The sequence below is a fragment of the Triturus cristatus genome, chromosome 6 (assembly GCF_964204655.1).
Source record: "Triturus cristatus chromosome 6, aTriCri1.1, whole genome shotgun sequence".
NCBI lineage: Eukaryota > Metazoa > Chordata > Amphibia > Caudata > Salamandridae > Triturus > Triturus cristatus.
The window spans coordinates 387,393,740-387,416,875 of record NC_140589.1 but is presented as its reverse complement, the minus strand read 5'-3'; the positions used below and the strand labels follow the sequence as shown (position 1 = coordinate 387,416,875).

The following is a 23,136-nucleotide window of genomic DNA, read 5'->3' as shown; positions in this document are numbered from 1 at the left end:
TATTTTAAGTCTTGCAGTGCAGGTGTCTTTGGGGTGCAAGAACATTTTTATTAAATCCGATGCCCACAAGTGACCAGTTGCAGTTTCTACACATAGGGATTTGAATAAAATCATGTTTTCATTTTCACAACAGTTTTTTTTGTTCAAACAGTTTTATTGAGAAGCATATATGAGTAACATTTTTTCTTTTTTGCAGATTTATATAGTGCGACCTCGACCCAAAGGTATTGGAGTGCTGTACATGAATACCGGTTACGTTAAACAAGGACACATTCATTTAAAAAAAAATATATATATATATATATTTTAATTTTTTTGGTAGGCACAGGGAGATTAAGGGGCATATCAGCAACACCCGGCGGTAATTATCGCTCAGCACTCTTAGCGTGAGGATAATTATCGCCGGGTAACGTGGATTTTTATCGCTGAGATAGCGTGCTATTAGCAACGCTTATCTCCTCAGCGATAAAAATCCTCACGCTAACTGCCTAACATGAGATTATCGCTGGAAACTCAGCGATAATCTCACGTAGTGTGGCGTTAGCTTGCTGATAGGGACTCACAAACTTAGCCATGATATCCACCTTCCATAGGATATCATGGCTAAGTCAGTCCTGAAGCAGGCATAAGGGAAGTAGCGATAACAGGGGTTATTGCTACTTTTCCTGACGCTATGCTTCATAGCGTGGGGCTTGATGATAGGAGAAATGTTGCTTAGCGACATTTCTCCTGTCATGTTAGGTCAGGAACGCCCACTTTGCATCTCATTAGAGATGCAAAGCTGGGCGTTAGGAATTCCTACACTAATGCAAGTTTTCACGCGTTAGCGTGAGCTTGCTAATTAGGTGATAAAATTATCGCCGCTTTTCGGCCGAAAACGGCAGCAAAAGCAGCGATAATTTTTTATCGCCAGTTTGTAAATACAACCCTAAGTGATTTGGGCAGAATCACAGGAGGTGGATGCTGGAAACCAGGCTTGAACCCTGGTTTCCAGCACCAAAGTCAGCAGCTCTAGCCATCAGACCACATCCTCTTCCGTTACATCGTGGAGAGCATATGTACAGTACAGGGTAAGGTGTAGAACAGCATAAAATTCTGTGGATAATTATTAATAAAGTAGGAAACATACAGTATGTTGGAAAAAGTTAACAATAGGAGGAGAGATAACTCCGTGGTTGTGAGTAGCAAATGGGGAAGGTGAGCAACTGTGGGAGAAATATGCAGCATTACCCAATGGTAAAGGAGAGCAAAGCTAAAGCACCCTATGTGGGACAGGAACTGAAATTCCTTAGTGTGCAGGAAATTGAAGCAGAAAAGAAAAAAGAGAAAGAATGGAGAGATAGGAAGAGAGAAGATACAGGGGTTCGGTTGAGGGGAGGTAAGGAAGAGGGGGTAAGTTCCAATGATGAGTGGTGAAGAAAGATCTACAAGGTGTAAGGTGATTGGGTAAGGTTGTCATATTGATATTTAGGAGCTATGGTGGGTCCACGTTTTGAACATATAGGTCGAGTGCATTTCATAGGCCACGTGTGCATATACTGTTGTGTATTTTGTTGTACATAATGTTGTATGTGCTTCTGGTGGCACATACCATGTTCCACAATTTCTTGAAGGGGATTCCTGTGAGTCATGTGTGGATTGGGTGGAGTAAGGCTGGTGTGCCGAGAGGCAAAGTGTCAAGGTCAGTCACAACTGTTTTAATAAAACCATTTCCTGCAACTGAGGGAGACACATACTCGTACACTTAACATTGCATTTTCAGCCCCAGATGCTTCCAAGATTCTGTTTGATCTTTTTTCTATATATGTTTTGGCAAACTTTACACAGTTTCCTTCCGATCACTGGCATAATATCGAGTGACAAAATATCGTGTTCTCAAAATATCGGGACATAAATATCGATGTCAAAAATACCAACATCCTATCTTCATAATGGTAAGTACTAAAAAATTGAGAAACAAAATATCGTTGTTGAAAATATCAAAGTATAAAATATCATTTTTTTTTAAATGTATAAAAAATAATTTAAAATAAATTAAATATTACATATGATGTAAAAAAATATTTAGAATTATTAGAAAATGTTAACAATTATAAGTAATAAATGTAATGTAAAAATAAATTAAACAAACATATTTAAAATGTAATATAGATTTACTTAATAATAATTAATAAATAATAATGTTAATAAATTGTGAAATGTTAGAAATATATTAAAAATGATAAATACACATATATATATACCCATACACCTGTAACATAAAAATAAATATATATATATCTATATTATAAATGAAAATATTAAATTATTTATTATTTTTTAAAACTACATTTTACAATACATTAGGTGCAACAGTAGGGAAAGTGTTGGATAGCGGAGGGTAATAAATTACTATTCCCACTCCAAGGAGTGCAACAGTAGAGGAAGAGTTGGATAGCAAAGGGGAAAAAATTACTATCCTCACTCCAGCAAGTGCAACAGTAGGGAAAGTGTTGGATAGCGAAGGGGAAAAATTACTATTCCCCCTCCAATGAGTGCTACAGTGGGGAAAGTGTTGGATAGCAGAAGGGATAAAATTACTATTCCCACTCCAGGAAGTGCAACAGTAGAGAAAGTGTTGGATACCGTAGGGGTATAAATTACTATTCTCACTCCAGTGAGTGAAACAGTAGGGTAAGTATTGGTTAGCAGAAGGAAATCATTTACTATTCCCACTGAAGCAAGTGCAACAGCAGGGAAAGTATTGGATAGTGGAGGGGAATAATTTACTATTCCCACTCCAATGAATGCAACAGTAGGGAAAGTGTTGGATAGCGGACGGAAATAATTTACTACTCCCAATGCAGCAAGTGCAACAGTAGGGAAAGTGTTGGAAAGTGGAGGGGATAAAACCAAACATTGTATGTATGTATGTATTTTGGTATTTTTAAGGTGCATAAATCACCCGCAGGTTTCATAGCGCCAGCAGATACTCAGGTGGATAGACATGTGGCCAGGCAGTGCTAGAATAGCTAGGTTTTAAGGTTTCTTCGGAACTTCTGGTGATTTGGTTCCAGCCTGATGTGTAGAGGCAGAGTGTTCCAGGTCTCTGGGGCTATTTTAGAGAAGGATCTATCGCCGCTCCTAACTGTGCGGGCTTTGGGAACAGTTAGGAGGTGCCTGCTGGTGGATCTGAGGGCGCTAGCCGGCTGGTAATCTGTCAGCTTTTTGGCTAGGTATTTTGGCACCTGACTGTTGAGAGTCTTATGGACTAGACAGCACAGTTTAAACTTAATGCGTTTTTTATGGGGAGGCAATGTAATGTCCTAAGACTGGGGGCGGAGGGGGTGCAGGGGGGGAGGTCGAGAGCCATCCTGGCTGCAGTGTTTTGCAGGACCTGATGTTTAGTCAGGAGGTCTTCGTTTATGGAGGCAAAAAGTGCATTGCCGTAGTCTAGACGGCTTATGATTAATCCTTGCACTAGGGGCATGTGGGATGGGAGGGGAATCCATTTGAAAATTTTCTTGAGATTGCGCATGAGCCCGAAACTGGTGCGTACCACACTGTTAATATGGTCGGCCATGGAAAGTCTGTTGTCTAACATTATCCCCAAGTTCCGGGCTGTAGACTTAGGTGGGGGGCAGGGGCCCAAGGCCGGCAGCCACCATTTGTCTTTCCAATGTTTGTGTGCATTTCCAAAAAGCAGTATCTCCGTTTTGCCGGCGTTGAGTAACAGATAGTTGTTAGTCATCCAATCTTTTATTGCAAGCATACATTGTTGGAACCCAAGTTTGGTGTTGGTGGAGTCAGGCCCTAGGGTAATTAGCAGCTGTGTATCGTCTGCGTAAGACACAGTTTCAAAACTGTGTGCTTTGATTACCTTTGCTAGTGGGGACACATATAAATTGAAGAGCGTTGGACTTAGTATGGATCCTTGGGGGACACCCTTGTCAATTTCCTGATTTTTTTAGGAGAATGTTCCTATTTGGACCTTTGAAAGCCGTCCAGTCAGGTAGCTCTTGATCCAAAGTAGGGCTGAGCCCTCGACACCAACCTCAGCTAGGCGTTTTAGGAGAATATTATGTGAGATGGTGTCGAAGGCAGCCGACAGATCAAGTAAAATCAGGATGGCGGATTGTCTTGAATCAAGGGCCAGCCTTATATTGTCCACGATTTCAAGTAAGGCTGTTTCGGTGCTGTGAAACACTCTGAATCCTGATTGGGAAGGATCTAACAGCTTGTTATCTGCTAGATGTTTGTATAGTTGGTTAGTGGAGGAGTGTGGCTCAATGGTTAGAGCAGCAGACCCTGAAGCAGAGTTCTGGCCAGGGACCAGGATTCGATTCCCGCCTCGGCGGGGCTCGGGCTCAATTTCCTCGGACCTGTCTATTCTCGCTTTGGTGCCTATTCTAATCACGGGCCCTACGCTGCAACTCTGGGCAATAGCTTGCTTAGCCTCCACACAGCGCTAAGGATGCCTGGCTTCACCCTGGGGGTGCCCAGGAGTGGACACTTCACAGGGAAAGCCAGGAGGGGTTCCACAGCGGTATGAGTATCAGCGCCAGGAAACCGCAAAAGGCGACACCGCAAGGTGGCCGTCTGGTGACAGTGCGCTCTATAAGTACCTTGACATTTACATTTACATTTATTTATCAGGGATTCCATGACCTTTCCAAACAGTGGCAGGAGAGAGATTGGGCGATAGTTTAGAGGTTGTTTAGGGTCAGCAGTGTTTTTTTTTTTTAAATGGTCTGATTATGGCCTCTTTCCAGTGAGAAGGTACAGTAGAGTGAGTTAATGAAAAGTTAAGGATTATAGTCAAGTTAGGGAGAAAAGCTGGCACAATTTTAGATAGAATTTGAGAGGAGGCCGGGTTGGCTGGGGAACCTGATTTAATTCTATTTATTGTGAGGGCTGCTTCTTCCTCTGTAAATGTGTGGAATTCCTTAAGAACAGTGGTGTGGATGGAAAGAGACTCATTGATTGTTTGCTCGGATAGCGAGTCAGTTGAGGTCGTGTCAGTGGGTTGGGGAAATAATTTATGGATGTCGTTAATTTTATTATAAAAAAAGGATGAGAGAGAATTGACCCATTCTTGGGTCTTAGTTAATGAAGGCTGGCATGATGGGGGGGTTCGTGAATTCCTTAACTATTTTGTATAGTTCTCTGTGAGACTTTGCTGCCTGGTTTATCCTGTTCCCCAGATAAACTTTTTTGGCTAAGGCTATATCATTCATATATAGCCGGTGAGATTTTTCATATTATTGTCTGTCAGTTATATTTTTGGTGCGTCGCCATTTGCGTTCGTCTGCCCTGACATTACAGCTCTTGAACATAAATCCCAAAACAACATAAAAACAAAACAATTACCAAAAATATTTATCAATAAATAAATTAATATTAATGATCAACTAATGATTAATTAATTTCAAAATATATTGCTTCCCACCCTCTACCCAAATAAACACCAAAATACACACCCAAAAATATTTACACAACTAATTTTACATTAATAAATCAATAACAATTAACAACAAATCATTAATTCATTTAAACATTTTTTTACTTCCCACCATTTACCTCTATAAACCCCACAACTCACACATCAAAATTATTACACAATTAGCATATTTAATAATCAATTAATTAATCAGCATTAATTAACAAATAATTAATGAATTATGAATAATTTATCTCCCACCATATTTCCCTATAAATGCCACCACCAATGTTGTAAAACATAACACAATTAACATGATTATATATCAATTAATTAATTGATAAGAATTAACAAGCAAAATATAAATGATTACCAATACATTAATTTACACAATTAACACTATAAAATAAAATGAATTTAATATTTTATTAAAATAATTAATACGTGTATTAAAATTAAATTACTTCCCTCCCTACTCCCCTATCAACCCACAACACTCTCCTAAAGAAATGACACAATTACCATATTTACCAATTCATTACTAATAATTGACAACTAATTAATAAATAATTATTAATAATAATAATTACAACAATGAACAATATCAAATTGTAAATAAATAAATATTAATTAATAAAAACATTGATTACTTAATTATAATTAAATTACTTTCCACCCTACTCCCCTATCAACCCACATACCACTCTTAAATTAATGACACAATTAACATAATTACAAATTAATTAATCATAATTAACAACACATTAATAGTTAACAATATAAAATATTAAATACATAAATATTAATTAATAAAAAAATATGAATACATTAATTATAATTAAATCACTTCCAATCCTATTCCCCTATAAACCCACAACCTGCTACGGATCTAAATTACAAAATGTAAAAACTTCTAAAGATTTAACACAGATATTACAAAACAAATGCAATACTTAGACTAAAAATAGAACACATACATTTAAAATACATACTAAAATACATAACACAAAAAAAAATGATATTTTTAACAACTATATTTGTGCAAACGATATTAATGACTTCAATATTTTTGTAAAGGCTATTAATGACTTCAAAATTGTTAAAAACTATATTACTTACCTTAGACTCAATGTTCTTGACCGCAATATTCTGACAGTCGATATTTTTGTATCACGATATTTTGCACTCTATATTAGTGCAAGTCGACTGTAAAACCTCGATATTCTGACTGTTAACCGTTTCCTTCTGGGATAGGTGGGTTGTTTTCATAGTGCAGAAACAAGCGAATCTTTGTGAAAACGTTTTCTATCTGGAGAAATCCATAGAGAGTATAGTTTAGAAATGTATCTAGAAAAATAGTTCTAGAAAACACAAAGCATGTTTCAGATAACAGCAAAAGCAGAGGTGTTTTGAATAAACACAACTATTTTGATTACATTATTACAGTAAGTATAGAAAACTACTGGTTAATTTTTTATTGAAATGTACATGAACTATATCTTTGAATGTTTATTTTATGTATTAGCATGTTTCACACACTTATGCCACTGAAAAGGCAAAAAAAATGCTATATTGTTTTTAGAATATTAAATTATACATTTGCACTACTTTTAGCAAATATTACCGTTTTATAAAGTGCATTTGAATTTACTCCTTCTTTTTTACCATGCTTTAGGTTCACCTAGTGATCACAGTAGTGGTGACTCTTCGCCTCTCTTTGACAGTGGCCTACATTTAAATGGAAACCCATCCAACACAGTATGTATTAGTAGTATAGTTGTCAAACAAATGAATAATATTTTCTGCATTTGTTCTTTTATTCCAAATGTAACCTTTTGCTATAAAATGTCCTGTTGTGTGTGCAGATCCCAAATTGCAGAACTCAATTGTAATGTTACCTTCAAAAACGTAAAATGTTGTATGCAAACCCTCTACATCATAAGGTACGTCTGTAATTTTGGAAAAGGCAGCACATGTCGAGACGGATTTACTTACAAATTGTCCCAGGTTTGCCAGGTCAGAAAAATGGCACAAACCAGTACAAAGTCTAAACTTGGGATTTCTTTTCCAACAAGACATTAGTCATAAAGTAACTCAAATTAGTATTTGGTGCTATTTTTACATCACTTTGCTTCGAGGAAGTATACCACGGGTGGCACTTGAACTTTCCCATGCACCCATCCACTGTATATGAGGCAAAGCCATATCTACTACCATTTGTAGACAGCGCTTGGTACTAAAGAATTATGCTTCTTTGTAGCTGGAGTTCACTTGGAGAGATGTTTTTATCTATCCAGATTTTGCATGTGTGTTTAAGTCTGCAGCACACATACAATATTTGAAAGTTTTAAACTATGTCCAAGCATAGTATTTTGTACTTGAAGGGTACTCTTAAAAGTTAGTGCTCAATTTGGATAAGGATATGTTTCTTGTAGGCTGTGTAGTCCTGATTCCATATCAAACCTCTTTAAGCCACCACCTTTCAATCCCAGCATCTTTATCTCTTTCTTGCAGGTTCTTTTTTCACCCCAGCTGTCACCTTCTGTCATTTTTCCATTTTTCTCATCCTCTTTCTTCCCCCCTTTTCTGCTTTTCTCTCTCTTGCTCTGGAGCAAAGACTTTTGAGGAAAAATAAATGCGGGTCCCAAACAAAACTGAGTGCTGGGGCCCAACCTGCAACCACCAGCTCAAATAAAGCACTTCCAATACAAAACTAGCTAGACATATTGCTGCTGCCTTTGTCCAATAGTGGACAAATTGAGAGTTGTTTTATTACTTAGGGAGTGCCTCTCCCATATTGGTGTATATCAGTTCTGTGATATTTAGGTATTTTTCAACAGTTAACCTAGTGAGTGGAGCACCCGTTTTGTGGCACAACTTGGAAGACTTGTAGTGCCACGACACAATCCATAACTGGTCTTAGCTTCTTAGATGTTTATACTAATGGTTGATAACTGCAATAAAAAAGCACTCTTTAAAATCATGTATCATCTTTTTATCTTATTTATTAACGGAATCAACACTATTTTAAAAACAATCCAAGCAGATGCCCCACGGATTAAAGGTTCTCCTGTGCCAGTGTTGTTATACGCTGATGACGCTGTCCTTCTTTCTAGAACCCCATTAGGATTGCAGCGTCTGATTGATAGATTCTCTTCTTTTATTAAGGACAGGAGGTTGACCATTAATAAGAAGAAAACTTATATTATGATTTATGGGGCCAAAAGTAAAAAAAAAAGTAAACCTGCTAATTTTTCCTTTTTTATTGATAAGGATAAGGTGCTTCAGGTGGATACCTTTTGCTACCTTGGTATTACCTTCTCCAACGACAGAAAATGGCTCAACGAATTTAAAAATATTCGTATCAAAATGGCCAAAAATGCTCATTGTGTTTTTAGATTTGCTGCGAAGATCGGGGATCGACGCACCAAGGATATGCTCAAGATCTATCAAGCTAGGTGTGTTAGTATTGCCCTGTATGGGGCTGGCGTCTGGGGTTATTTTCCTGCTCATTTCTTGCAGTTAGAGGAAAATGCTTTTTTTTTAAAACTTTTGTTATTACCGCCCACTGCTTGTACTGATCTCACCCATCGAGAGCTTGATGTCAATTTCCTTACCGATCAACTATCCTTGAGGCCACTTATGATTTGGCGTTCTATTTGGCTTCAAGAAGAAAAAACCTTTAATAGATCGGTTATTGAGGACTGCCTCTCGTTGGATACATTTTTTAATATACCCTGGTTAAAATATGTGGTCAGTTGTTTCTCTGAGATTTTTAACTTAAATATTTTGGTGGACCCTAACGCAGCATCTTTAATTACGAAACAAGAGCTGAAAACAAATTTTCTGGTATTTGCTGCAAGGAAACAGGCCATTGCTAACGGTTCTCTGTCTACTGTTATGTTTTATAATAAGCATAACCTTGTGGAAGGTTTACCTACTTATTTAGTATGGGTAACGAGGCCATCCCATAAGTTTGTGCTGACTAGACTGAGGTTTGGTATCGTCCATCATTTAGTGGCACTGCCAACATTATTCACCCTGTTTGTGTGATGGCGTTTCAAAACAGAGCACTGTGCACTTTCTCCTTATCTGCAAACTGTATACGAATTTTCGTATTGCCTATTTAAAACCTATGTTTTGTAAATATGGCACACGTACAGTTAACCAAGCCATGAGTTTAGTTTTTAACTTACAATACGTCGATATCTGTTTTTTTACTGCTATGTTTTTAACTCAATCTATCAAGGCCAGGAAAAGTATGTGTTTTTAAATTTATCATATTTGTTATCTGTAGCTTTTGAATTGCAATCTGTTATGACTGTAATATTGAAATGTAATTTATTTTATTATTGTTGTGCTTTTATGGTCATTTTATATGCACCGAATAAAGCTTCATGAATTGAATTGAATTGCACTCTTTAATATCATGTAGTACAATTAAACTAAACAGTAAGCAATCATATTCTTGTTCTAAGGAATACCTTAATACCATATTTTTTCAATGAATGATAATAAGTCTCTGTCAAGAATGATTCCACTATTTCCTGTTGTGAAAGCAATCCAAATAATATGTGCAGAAATGTAAAACCATTGTGAAACCTAACAAAGTGCAAAATTAACTTCAAAGAGTCCTACCCTGTCTCAGGCAATGTTTAGTTGACACCTGAGCAGGTTTGTTCTTTCTCTTCCAGTCAGGCAGGCACCAATTTCAATAGGGGAGGAGCTGCCCATAGAAATGGTATTGGGTGACCACATTGAAGGGGTTGCTGATATCAATGGCCACACCTTAGCGGTGGTCACATGAGCTCTGCTCAGGGAAAGAAAGGTTCTGCTGTTTTGGTTTAAAGTAGAGTGGGGCACTGTGACATTGTTTGCAGCAGTGCATACAGGAAATGCTGCAAAAGCCATTGGGGTCAACCCTTGGAACGTATACACCATTGGTTAGGGAGTAGCCAGGAGTTTCCTCTACCCCCCAGATGAATGCCAGTAAGTGTGACATTCCCTGTACACTCATGAGAATATTTTCTGATCCTGTGGACAAACAGAAGAGGACTGGACCTGATATCTGTGACTTGGGAAGGACCTGAAAGATGGGACCTGCTCTCCCAGAACAAAGACATAGGCTCCAAGGGCCAAAGGTTGACCTTTTATTTAAGCTACCGGAACACCACATGCTACAAGAGGCCATTTCTGCAACAGTCCAGCTGACCAGTTTCCAAATGGACCTGCCCTGGACCCTGCTGATGGCCTCTGTGAGAGGGAATCATGATGCCCAAGTGCTCTCTGCAAGATCCTGAACCTTTGGATAGTGTCTAAGTGCACACCTCCTAATTTGTTCTGAGACCTGGGACTTCGAAACATTTTGGCTCCAAAGACTTCCAGAGGACTGGGACAACCTTCTAAGTCAATCCAATGTAGATATGTTGCCACTGGCCCAAAGATTCAGATAGCTCCCAAATCAAGCTTTTCCAGAATAGCAAATCAGTGGGACCTCAATGAAAAGGTACCTGTCCTCGTGGAGTCCTCTTTGGCTACAGCCTGCAAACTTGCTCCACAGGAAGAATTCGAGACAAAAAATAGTGTCTTAATCCAAAGGTAGAAATCTTCATTGGGCGAAAGTGCTAAAAATATCTGGTTGGTCAGGGACATTCTCTGGGCACAAAATTCAAATTTCTCCCAGTCAAGGTTTTCCTGCCAAAAGTCAACAGCTACATCAAGACCTCATCCAGTGCTATCCGATGATGTGACACACTCTTCTGCCACAGCCTACTACCTTGACTCGCTGAAGGGTTTCGACTACCATCTCAGGAACTAAGTCCCAAAGTAAAACTTCTGACCTGGTTGAATCTGGTTTCTGTATCTGAGCTATGCTTTATTACATTCAGCTTTAATGTGCACCTAGCTACTGGTTACGCACAATCAAATGACGGTTGGCACTTAACACTTTTTGCACTATTTTTACATTTAGAATCTAAAAGTTCATAACTCTGGCTTCCCTTCTAAATTGGTTTGAAAATGTTCTTGTGTTCTGACTTTATTGCTGTTTTGGTCCTACATAAATGCTTTGCACGTTGCCTGTAAGTAAAGCCTATCTGTTCTGTACCATAGGCACCAGAGGATTGAGCTCAGGTTAATTTAATGACTATATGGATTCACCTTGACGAGGGTTGGGACTATTACTGGAGGTGGGAATCAACCCCCTTCAACTAATACCCTAATTACTTATAATGTCCTACTTCTAAACAATCATGCAGTGTTATGGATAAAAGTCTAATGCTGAAAAATAAATCTGTGATGGCTCCACTAAGGAGGAAATACAGCAGTTTATGTTTTCTGGTTGGTTTTACAAATGTCTGAGAGCCAAGTGGCTGATCTCATTGTTGAAAAAAAATGGTTTAGCAAAGGTTGGTGAGGCATAGTGATGATTTTGCTCACAGCAAGACAGCAATAAGCAAGCAGACAAAAAGAATATTTAGTCAAAGTAAATAAAAAAATATTACATGCACATATAAGCAACAAAACAACTGTGATTGTGTTCCTTTTCCACTACCAGCTTATGGTATGGGGATGTTTTCACACAACTTTTTTCACGACACTTTGCATATACTTTTGTGTGTAGCATTATATATGCGTAGTATGCGCAAACCTTTTGGACCATTTTTAATGGTATTGAGATATTTGTTCTTTGTTTTTTAAAGAATGGCAATTGTTGCATGTAATATATGTAGTTTAATTTTGCTAAATGTTCATTTTGTCTGCTTGCCTATACGTTGCTGTCTTATATGATTTTAATCGCCCTGAGGAAGTCCCCATGTTGCGGGATGAATCACCTTGTTCCTTTTAAAAATGAAATAATAAGAGATTGAACACCAAGAAATGATGTGTCTTGATATGCTTTCCTTTGAAACACATGATGAATTGCAGTCTTGTGTGAATTTTATTTCAGACTGAGTAGGCAATGCATACATAATAGACTCATTATTAGAATTATGGTGCTCCCTCTGCCTGTTAGAAAGTATGAAAAGTTAAATGTCATCTGTGTATTCCAGCACTTATTGTGCCAACTACTAGGGTAATATTAAAAACATGGCTTCAGACCTAACATTGTAGCCTGACTGCTGCAATGTCAAGCTTGAAGCGCAACCTGTAACTATACCCTTGACAGGTAAAAATCTCTATTTTAAATATTAGTAATTCACTCCATATAAGCCTTGTAGCCCACAAGGTAGGGTGCAGGGTCATTTAAAGTGGGACATGTAGAAAATAAATGTCTCTGTTGCTTGGATGTGAATATACCTTAAAGAAATGAAAAGACCAGAGGCATTGATAGAATGCGTCTGAAGAATGTCTCTCAGTGTACAAGTTTAAATTCATTTTGAGAGGTACAATAAAACAATTTCTGCATTCCTGAAAAGCATCGAAGTTGTAAATTAACAAGCTTGGCCATCAGATAAGGACACAGATGGCTCTCGACCTTGGGGAGAGCTAGTATGGGCAAGTGTATATGTATCCAAATATCCAGCATGAGGAGCATGTGATCACCATGGGGTCTATTAGGATGGCGGGCGGAGGCACCACCGTGGTGCCTGCGGTGGCGGAAAATGCAGTTTTCCGCACGCCAGCAACGGGACTCACGCTCGCCATATTTGTATGGCCAAACACAGCCAATTTCCCACCTGCCATGGTGCGACACGCACCGCCATCAAAGTGCGCCTGCCACAGCGGCGGTGGGAGCCAATAGAGACTCACCGCCGTGCAGAATGATGTCCCGTCCGCTGTACAAATCAGGATTCCTCAAAAAGCCAGTCGCACCGCAGCAGAAAAACTGCCCAACTAGAGACGGCGGCAGCTCGACAGCGGAGCGCGAAACCCGATTCCCGGTCCAGAGCGCAATGAATCTAGCTCTTCACGTCTTTCCAGTGCTGTACCTGATACATCACCAGCAACTCATGGACCGCCGCGGACGCTGCCACAGGTACACAACTACACAATCCTGCACACAACCACAACACACAACTCATCGGCTGACACAGGGTCCCTGGCCACACCAGACACCCTGGTGGGGACAGGAACACATCCACAAGTGTACCAACACATGTCCTACCTGCCACCAAGTTACCCCTCCGCAGCCAGGTCACACATCACCGCAATCTCCAAGTAATGTCCCGGTCACCTCACTGCAGTGGTGAAGGCAAGTGAAAACATGCGCACAATGCAGAAGGCAGGGCCAGCGCCAGGCATGGGCAGGGCATAAAGCACACAGGGCCACACCTCCCCACTCCACACACTGCCCCCCCAACATGAATGGACAGGCCATGTGCACCCCCATGTGCACCCCCATGCCCAACACCAAGCTAGGTGAATCCATACCCTGCACCACACAACAAACAACTAGGGGACATCCACAGCAGGAGTGGCTGCAGAGGAACACACAGCACAGAAGCACAGGCCCAGGGCAACCCACACACCACAACAACATCACATATATGGCAAGAAAGCTGAGTACAAGCACAAAATGAACACACACACTTACAATGAACAAACTTCCTTCTGGACACACAGCCTGCCAAGTCACACAGACATACCCCACACTGACACACAGCCACATACACAGACCACATGCCACCAGCAATGGAGCACAACATATAGGAAAGCCAAAGTGAGGTGCACACAAATGGGAGGCCAAGGAGACAACCAACAAGCATGTGTACATCACATGCAAGACAAGGAACAGAGAACAACACCCTCACCCCATCAAAGCACAAATGGCTGGCACAATGAGTGAACCCAAACCACAGTCACCTCAGTGCAACAACTCAGGGAGGCAACCCATGTATAGGCACAGGGATGAAAGGAAGGCCCTGAAGTCAAACTGTGAACAGCAAAACATATGTGCACAACAACTACACAGGAGTATACCAGCAGCAGAACACACAGGGCACATTGACACACTCCATGACTGTCAAACACAAGTAGGATTCTTCACACATATCCCCTCACACCTGCAGCACACAACCACAGTTTCAGACACACAGAAAGGTGTCAATAATGTCCAGTCAATACAGAGACAATCACACTCCCGGGCGGTATCCACAAACATCACACACACACAGGGATGCCAGAACCAATGTCTGCACAAAAAAACACTGCCAAACACATAACTCAACAGAAACACACACAGAACCACAACAAGACCACACATGCCCTGTGCAGCAAAACTGTGGGAAGGTAATGGGAGCACAGACACAATAGGAGTGCACAACCTCATCAGTCAAGAACAATGCATAGACAACATACCACAACACAGACAAGAAGTGCACCATCACAGAACAACACAACCACATCAAACACACAACAGATGCACATGACAATAAATCACATACCAAACACAGCTGGACATCAGGGAATGCATACCAGGCCAGGACAAGGCAACATACACCCACAGCACTGCATGCACAACAAGCAGTGTGTGCACACAAAACATACCATGAGTCCATCACAGCCATGAGTGACACACCATGAACACCCACAACAACAATCAAAACAGCACACTGACAACATCACACTCAGGAAGTCAAGCAGTACCACAGCATACACACATACACCTAACACAACACCCACAGATGCACAAGTCTGGGACACAAAAGTGGAAACAACTTGACCAGAGGAATGAGCAGGACAAACAGTTGAACTGCACATGACAACCATAACTGCTCAACAGTACAAGAACAACACAGATAACTAATTGGGGAAATGTCTTGAGTGGCACAGTGCTCCTGGCCAAAGATCTGCACCACAAAGCACAGTGTCACAAATGAAGTGATAGGGAGGCACACACACAGGCAACACAAAGGGACAGCTGACATCAAAGTGAAGTAGTGTGCACTTCAGTAGTGGACATGGCGGGAGTGTACCATACACGTATAGAGGGAGTGCTGACTCACAATGTCAACACACCGCACATGAACTAGACGGCATCGCATTGATTGCAGCGCTGCTGCTGACCCCCGCCCTTGCCGGATTAATTCCGCTATTGAGGTTTCCCCCATCGGTTCCCACTCCAAACCCAATCCGCCAATGTCCACCCTTGACACGGCACCCGTATTTACACATCATTCCGATACTTGATGCACTAAGTATCTCCGTTAATTTCTGGAGAGCGTTCTCTCACACCCCTGGCTCTCGATGCCACACTTGGACAATATATAGGATCAAAACGTCGTCAACTCCTCAGCGCAAATAAAGGCGTACCTCTTGTGGTTCAACTGAAATTCTTGTCATCTGCACCTTGCGCCGTTTTTCGCTGATTGCCCATTGTCACTTGAGTCGCCACTATTTGTGTCACATACACAATTGAGCACCAAGTCCAATTCGGGTTGTACACGCAATTTCTTGCCCACAGTGCTGTTACAACTGTACCTTTTCCTTTTCAATTTTGATCTTAATTATATGATCTATAAACTTAGGGGGTAGCTGTTCCTCAGACTGAAAGGACGAGACCAGGTGGGTGGCAGTAGCTCACATGCAAGTCAAGTTAGTGTGAGTAGTAGAGGAGTTTCTCCTATAGTTTGTAGTGCCCTCACACACCCTAGCAAGGTGTCATGCTTCATCATAGGGCGATGCTCCTCGTGGGGGTGGCGCTGCAGTCCCTCACGGGCCCCGCAAGAGGGTTCTTTAATGGAGATTTTTTTAAAGGAGTCGCCGCAGTTGTGCATGGGTGTGTGTGGGTTTCTGAAAGGGAGGAGTGTGTTAAAATTCCTAGATGGGATCCAGAAGCGAGGTTTTTATTCACCACTTTCAACCACCTCAATTCCACCAATTCCCGAATCCCCCTTTTTACAACAGAGGGAGGGGCAAAGGAAGAGGCAGAAGAAGAGGAGGCAACAAGACGGTCCAATGGCAGGACCAAGAACCAATGACATTACAGAGCCAGGCGAGAGGACAGAAACCTTAGTGGTGAATCTATCATCCAGACAACTCACCACAGGTGAAACCAAACTCTTGGAGAAAGGTTTAGGCTTTGTCCCCACACCAGCAGAAGACTCTTTCAGACTACATCAAGAGCTGCACCAATATTTTCGTAAAGTCAGACTCAAGGGCTTTTTCCAAGATAAACCTGAAACAACCCCCACGGAAACTGGCCTCAAAAAACAATCCAAGTTCACCCCCACAGCAGCCATGACTCCCCATGAGATTCTCACATATGAACAAGCGGTTCTCAAAGAATTGGCATCTATGAACCATCAACGACCGTTCAACAATCTTTATAAAGAAGAAAGACTCACTCTGAAAACCATCACTGAAGACACCGGTATTATCATCAAACTGCAGATAAAGTCGAAGCTATCGTCATTCAGGACATTGACACCTACGACACTGAATGTAACCGTCAACTATCGGATATGACATATTACAAATCTATCACAGCAGATCCAACCAAACGCCTGATCACTTGGATTAAGAGTATGGTCAACGAAGCCTCTGCTGAAGGCTGAATCTCACATCAAGAAGCAGATTTCCTCATCAACGAGGAACCACGTACACCGTATTTCTATACCTTACCTAAGATCCGCAAAAGGATCAACCCCCCCACCGGGTCACCCCATTGTTTCAGGTATAGACTCGGTCCTAGAACCACTCAGCAAATTTTGCAATTTCTACCTGCGGCCAGTGGTAAGCAACACTCCCTCCTACCTCAGAGACACCACTGAAGTCCTTAACCTCATAGACAAGTTCCCAGAACCAGACAACATCGACCTTCTGGTAATGATGGATGTGGAAGCCCTGTATACAAATATTCCACAGGATGCTACTCTAGAGGTACTTGAAAATACCCTACGTAACATTCATCCCTGGCCTTTTGAAACACCGGTCTCCTTCATCTGAGATTGTGCTTCCCTAGCGCTCAAAGAAAATTTATTTGCCTTCAAGTCCCAACTTTTCCATCAAATACAAGGTACCAGCATGGGAAGTTCATTCGCTCCTAGTCTGGCCTTTCTGTACATGGCACTGTAGACTGACTCCTGAGGCGGAAGCCGGGAGCCTTGTACTGCTTACGCTGGTATTTGCATATTTAGCGCCGTATTTTTATCTCTTTTGTGTGTGTTATCGTGATTTGATTCTATGCATTGTGCCCTCGCGCCTCCTATCTTAACGAATCAGTACATGTAAATGGTCTGACATATTGGGCGGGGTGCATGGTTAGCGCACTAGTCGTTCGTCTTCATCCTCTACAAAAGACGATGACTGCGCGTGCGCGCAACACTGTAGACTGACTCCTGAGGTGGAAGCCGGGAGCCTTGTACTGCTTACGCTGGTATTTGCATATTTTTAAAAATTAGCGCCGTATTTTTATCTCTTTTGTGTGTGTTATCGTGATTTGATTCTATGCATTGTGCCCTCTCGCCTACTATCTTAACGAATCAGTACATGTAAATGGTCTGACATATTGGGCGGGGTGCATGGTTAGCGCACTAGTCGTTCGTCTTCATCCTCTACAAAAGACGATGACTGCGCGTGCGCGCCAACAGCGCGCCGAAGGCGCTCTAAAGGCAAGCCCGTCTGCGCCTGTCCGCGCCCAGCTGAGACTAGAGACTAGAGATGATGCTACCCCCCAGGCAAATGACTGCAGCAGTCGTATTACATTTTCCGCGGAATCTCTATGGGCTATAAGAGACACCTGGGCCCTTAAGAGGCATAAGCACATCACCTGTAATCAGACTTTTCCTAGGGCATTAGAAGGCCCAGTTGTATGTCAGAATAGTCGATTTCCCATGAGGATTTACATAGGGGACTTTCTTCCAGGGAAAGTGACCCCAGTCCATCCTATTGTTGGGTCCAAAAATGTACTGTGTAATATAAGGTCACTTGCCAAACACCCATTTGAAATCTGGGACCTTATTACCTCGTATACCCCTGCATTATGGTTCCTCACAGAAACCTGGTTAAATTCCACTAACCTCCCCCAGATTCATCTGGCTATTCCAGATAATTATCAATTCATACATTTAAATAGGGAAGGGAAAATAGGCGGTGGCATTGCCATTGCCTTTCAGAAGCATCTTAAAGTGAATTGGGTGTTTTCTGTACAAAATGAATGGCTGGAATTAGGAATTTTTAAGGTTACTGAGTCTCCCACTGACTCCTGGCATGGCGCACTATTGTATAGACCCCCCGGAGCTAAAGCTAATTTTTCTGACCTTTTAGTTGAACTCATAGCACTGCACGTACTTGCAGCTAATACTTTTCTCCTGCTTGGGCATTTTAATTTTCATGCGGAAGATACCTCAAACCCAGAGGTAGATAAACTTTTAGTGGCGCTGAACTCAATAGGTCTTACTCAACGAGTGGCGGGCCCTACACACCGAGCTGGCCACCTATTAGACCTAGTTTTCTAACGATGACCACCTGAGTTGTGACCCTCCTCATCTCTTGACCTGGACGGACCACTCAATGATCTCCTTTACCTCTAACAAGGCTTGGGAAATAAAGGGTGACCTACAGAAGAGAATAGCTTTGGGACAACACAGAGTGTGGCGAAATCTATCTTTAGATGCTTTTAACAGAATCTTTTCTCCTCCTGGGGAAACCAATCTAATTGAACCTTCCAAAAAACTGGAAGCTTTTAACACCGCTCTTCTCACTGCTTTTGATGTAATCATACCAAACAAACAGAGTGCAGGTACAAGACAAATTTCTAGTCCTTGGTATACAGAGGAGCTTAGAAGGGAAAAAGCCAATTGCAGGCGCCTTATGAGAACTTGGAGAGCAAATAAGGAATGTCAATCTAGACTCCTATTCAGACAGTCCTTGGCCATTTACCACCTAAATCTGAAATTAGCGAGACGCTCCTTCATCATTAAACAGATAGAAAAAGCCAGTAACTCTTCTAAAGTATTGTTCTCTATAGTCAAAGATTTCTCATCTCCCAGAGTTTGTGCTTAACCACTTATTGAATCTCAGGATCTCTGTGATTCGTTAGCATTATTTTTCAAGGAGAAGATATCCACGATTTACAATAATTTTCCTCCACAGATGTCATCCACTCTAGATCTGTTGTCTGAATCGAAGGTTGGAGCCCCAACAGTAAACGATGACTGTTTGGAGCATTTTGAATTAACTACCATTGAAGAGGTCATAAATGGGCTCTCTAAAGCAAAATCAGGCTCCCCAAAGATCTATGTCCTCCAAAAACTATGGCCCTTTTAGCCACTAGCTGTGCTCCGGCTGTTAGAGATATTTTCAACTCTTCTCTAACTACGGGCATCATCCCTACAGCTTGGAAAGAGGCATCTGTCTGGCCTATTCTGAAAAAACTCTCAGCGGACCCGTCTATCCTTTCTAACTACCGCCCAATTTCCCTATTACCACTTTTGGGAAAACAATTGGAAGGTATTGTAAATAAACAACTCTGTTCCTATCTTGAACATAATAGAATTTTAGACCCCTCACAATCGGGTTTTCGGAAAGGTTTCAGCACAGAAACAGCTGTACTGGCAGTAACTGATTCACTTAGACGAACAGTTGATGCAGGGTGTTCAGCAATATTGATTCTTCTAGATCTCTCCGCAGCTTTTGATACCATCTCGCATATAAAGCTGGGGGAGAGACTAGTCTCTGGGGGCATCAAAGGAACTGCTCTGAAATGGCTAGAACATTTCTTGTCTGACAGATCCCAAACAGTCATTCTGGGTCCTTATTCCTGGCCAGAAATGCCCTTGAAGAGGGGTGTCCCGCAAGGCTCCTGCTTAAGTCCGACCCTCTTCAATATTTATATGTCTCCTTTGGCGAAGATAGTTGAACAGTTGGGCTTCGAGATCATCTCATATGCAGATGACACGCAGCTCATGTTCACTATTGGAGGAAATCTAGAGGATGAGAAAATCCGCTTTGCAAATGGCCTGAAGACGATATATGACTGGATGACGGCCAATTACCTCCAACTAAATCCAGACAAATCAGAGATTATGCTGCTAGGCAAAGCAACCGATGTCTGGGCAAATGATTGGTGGCCTATCCAATTGGGCTCTGCCCCCATCCCCAAGGTTTCAGTCAATGACCTGGGAATAAAATTCGATAGGTCACTGTCGATGAAAGAACATATCGCAAATACATCTGCCTCATGCTATTACAGTCTTCGGCTTCTGAGAAAAATCCTTCCTTATATGCCTACCGACCATCGTAGGACTCTAGTGCAGGCTCTGGTCACCAGCCGTTTGGATTACGGCAATGCCCTGATGGCAGAAGTAGGTGAGACCCTCCTGGCCAAGCTACAGGTAGTCCAGAATACTGCTGCAAGGATGATCTTAAATCGACCTGCAGGCACCCCCTCTCTACCATTACTTAGAGAACTCCATTGTCTTACGATGAAAAAGAGATCTTTTTTTAAGATCTGTTGTCTCACCTATTCCGCTTTTAACAACAGAGGTCCTCTCTATCTACAAAAAAAACTCTTTAAATACTGCCCCTCAAGGAATCTCAGATCTAGCTCTCATGGTCTATTGCAGGTCCCCCTTTTCCGTCTTTTCCGGACGGGGGGTAGATCTTTCTCATACCTAGCCCCAAAATACTGGAACCAGCTTCCCTAAGCTTTGCGATCAATTCCCAGATATGAGCTTTTTAAGAAAAAGCTGAAAGCCTTTCTGTTCTGAACTTTCTTCTAGTCCTTTCTGACGGTTCTCTGTCTAGGTTGTTAGTCTATCAGGCAGCGCCGAGATGCCCCAGGGTGATTTGAGCGCTTTACAAACACAATAACATAACATAACATAACATAACATGGCCCATTTTGAGAAACAGCATATCCAAAATGATACCAACCCATACCGCCACAATATATTATTGTGGCGGCGTTATATCGATGACATTACTCTATTCTGGAAAGGGGAAGAAGAACTCTGCATCACCTTCTGCAACTGGGTCAACACACTAGACCCCTTTCTCAAATTCACCAACACTAGATCAAGGCACGAGGTGCCCTTTCTCGACCTTCTTATCACACTGACTAATGGCTCCCTACATACCACCAACTATAGGAAACCAACTGACAGGAATAGCCTCCTTGTTTATGACAGCCATCATCCGAGGGCACTCAGAAATAATCATCCGGTGGGCCAATTTCTCCGTCTCCGGAGAAACTGTGACACTACCATTGAATTTGAAAAACAATCCACCATCCTTAAACACAACCTAGAGTCACGCCATTACCCTAAGAGGATGGTTAACCTAGCCCATAAGAGAGCCAGGAACAACCCCAGGGCGGCTCTCCTTGAAACTAAACAAAGACCTAAGTCCGACATCATTACGTGTGTCACCACATTCACTCCAAGTTCCAACAGAGTACAGAAAGTCATCAGGAAGCATTGGGACATTCTCAAGACAGGCATTTCCCTACCTGGACCACCACCATTATTTGCATTTAGACGTACTCAGAGTTTGAGGGATCACCTTGTTTCCACCAGACCTAAACCTCAACTCACACGTCAACCCACACTATGGACCTTACCACCTGTAGAGGGCCACTTTCCTTGCGGCTCGTGCACCGCATGTGCTGAAACCACTATTTCCAAACAAATTGATTTGGGCCTTACTACACCATGGTGCCAAACGAGACACACCAATTGCAACACCAATAACTGTGTTTATACCATCCTTTGCCCCTGTAACAAGAGGTACATAGGCATGACAACTAGACCAGTCAAAATAAGGATTGGCGAACACAAAAGCCCGATCAGACAGGGCAAACCAACACCAAACTACTGAACCAATTTGTAGAGCACAAACACCTAGCTAACAGCATTAGGTGGACAAGTATCGATTCTAATTCTAACTGGACCAAAAAAACTTTGTTTAGGCAAGAACAACACTGGGTCCATAAATTTAAATGTGATACAGTAGGGCTTAATGACGAAATCCCATAGGTAGAACTAATTTTCTAATTTTCTAACTCTGCATCCTGGTTTACCCGTTTTGTCTTAATCAACCTGAACATACACGTTCAAGCTTTTCGCTCCCTCCTTACCCTCGTTTTTATGGCCATTTCCTTTCCTAACTGTAGCTGTATCTCTGTTTTCGCTACTTTACATTCGCCACACTATCATAATTAGTCCAATCCGATTTGTTAATATAATCCCCAGTTTCTTTGTCAATTTGCCCATACTACTCAGGAGTATTTCGTATTTTTTATCTCTGATCGCCAGGCTCACTGTTATGCACTTGGCATATTCCACTCTGTTTACCGACTGTACCTTTATTAGCACCTTAAGACTAGGCTAAGATGGCCGCCCCATCAGTATCTAACCCCTTCATTCACTTCCCACTATACGCGCGTCACACACACGTTTACACTGTCAGTCTCGGCGCTCCACTTCGCGGTGACGTCACTACCGGAAGTACCTGCCTACACATTACGGCAGCCGCTTATCAACACAAGATAAATAAAGACTCCTGTCCCCCTTGCCTCTACTTTCCCGGCACACGTGACGATGGGGTAGGTTCCAAATCCTACTATCAGGCGAGCACAAGTAAGTCGTAGCACCCTTAGCTTACAGTACGATGAACAGTATCCTATGTTTACAGAAGCGATTTGCATTGTGATGCTTCCTTGTTTTGCTCCTTTCCCATCTCATTTAGTTTCTCAGCCCGATTACTCTGACGGTGCCGAGGAAGCCCGCTCTTCGATTGGAGGGGTAGGCATTCCCCCTGTTGTTGCATGCGCC

At 41.8% G+C, this 23,136-nt stretch overlaps 1 protein-coding gene across 1 annotated transcript in view; it reads left to right on the top strand.

Annotated features, from left to right (window-relative positions):
- Positions 1-23,136, top strand: part of SNTG2 (syntrophin gamma 2) — a 1,181,343-nt gene that overhangs the window by 478,270 nt on the left and 679,937 nt on the right. The window contains exon 6 of the mRNA XM_085609593.1: positions 7,095-7,177. Within this exon, the coding sequence (XP_085465719.1) occupies positions 7,095-7,177 (83 nt within the window). The remainder of the gene's footprint in view (positions 1-7,094; positions 7,178-23,136) is intronic.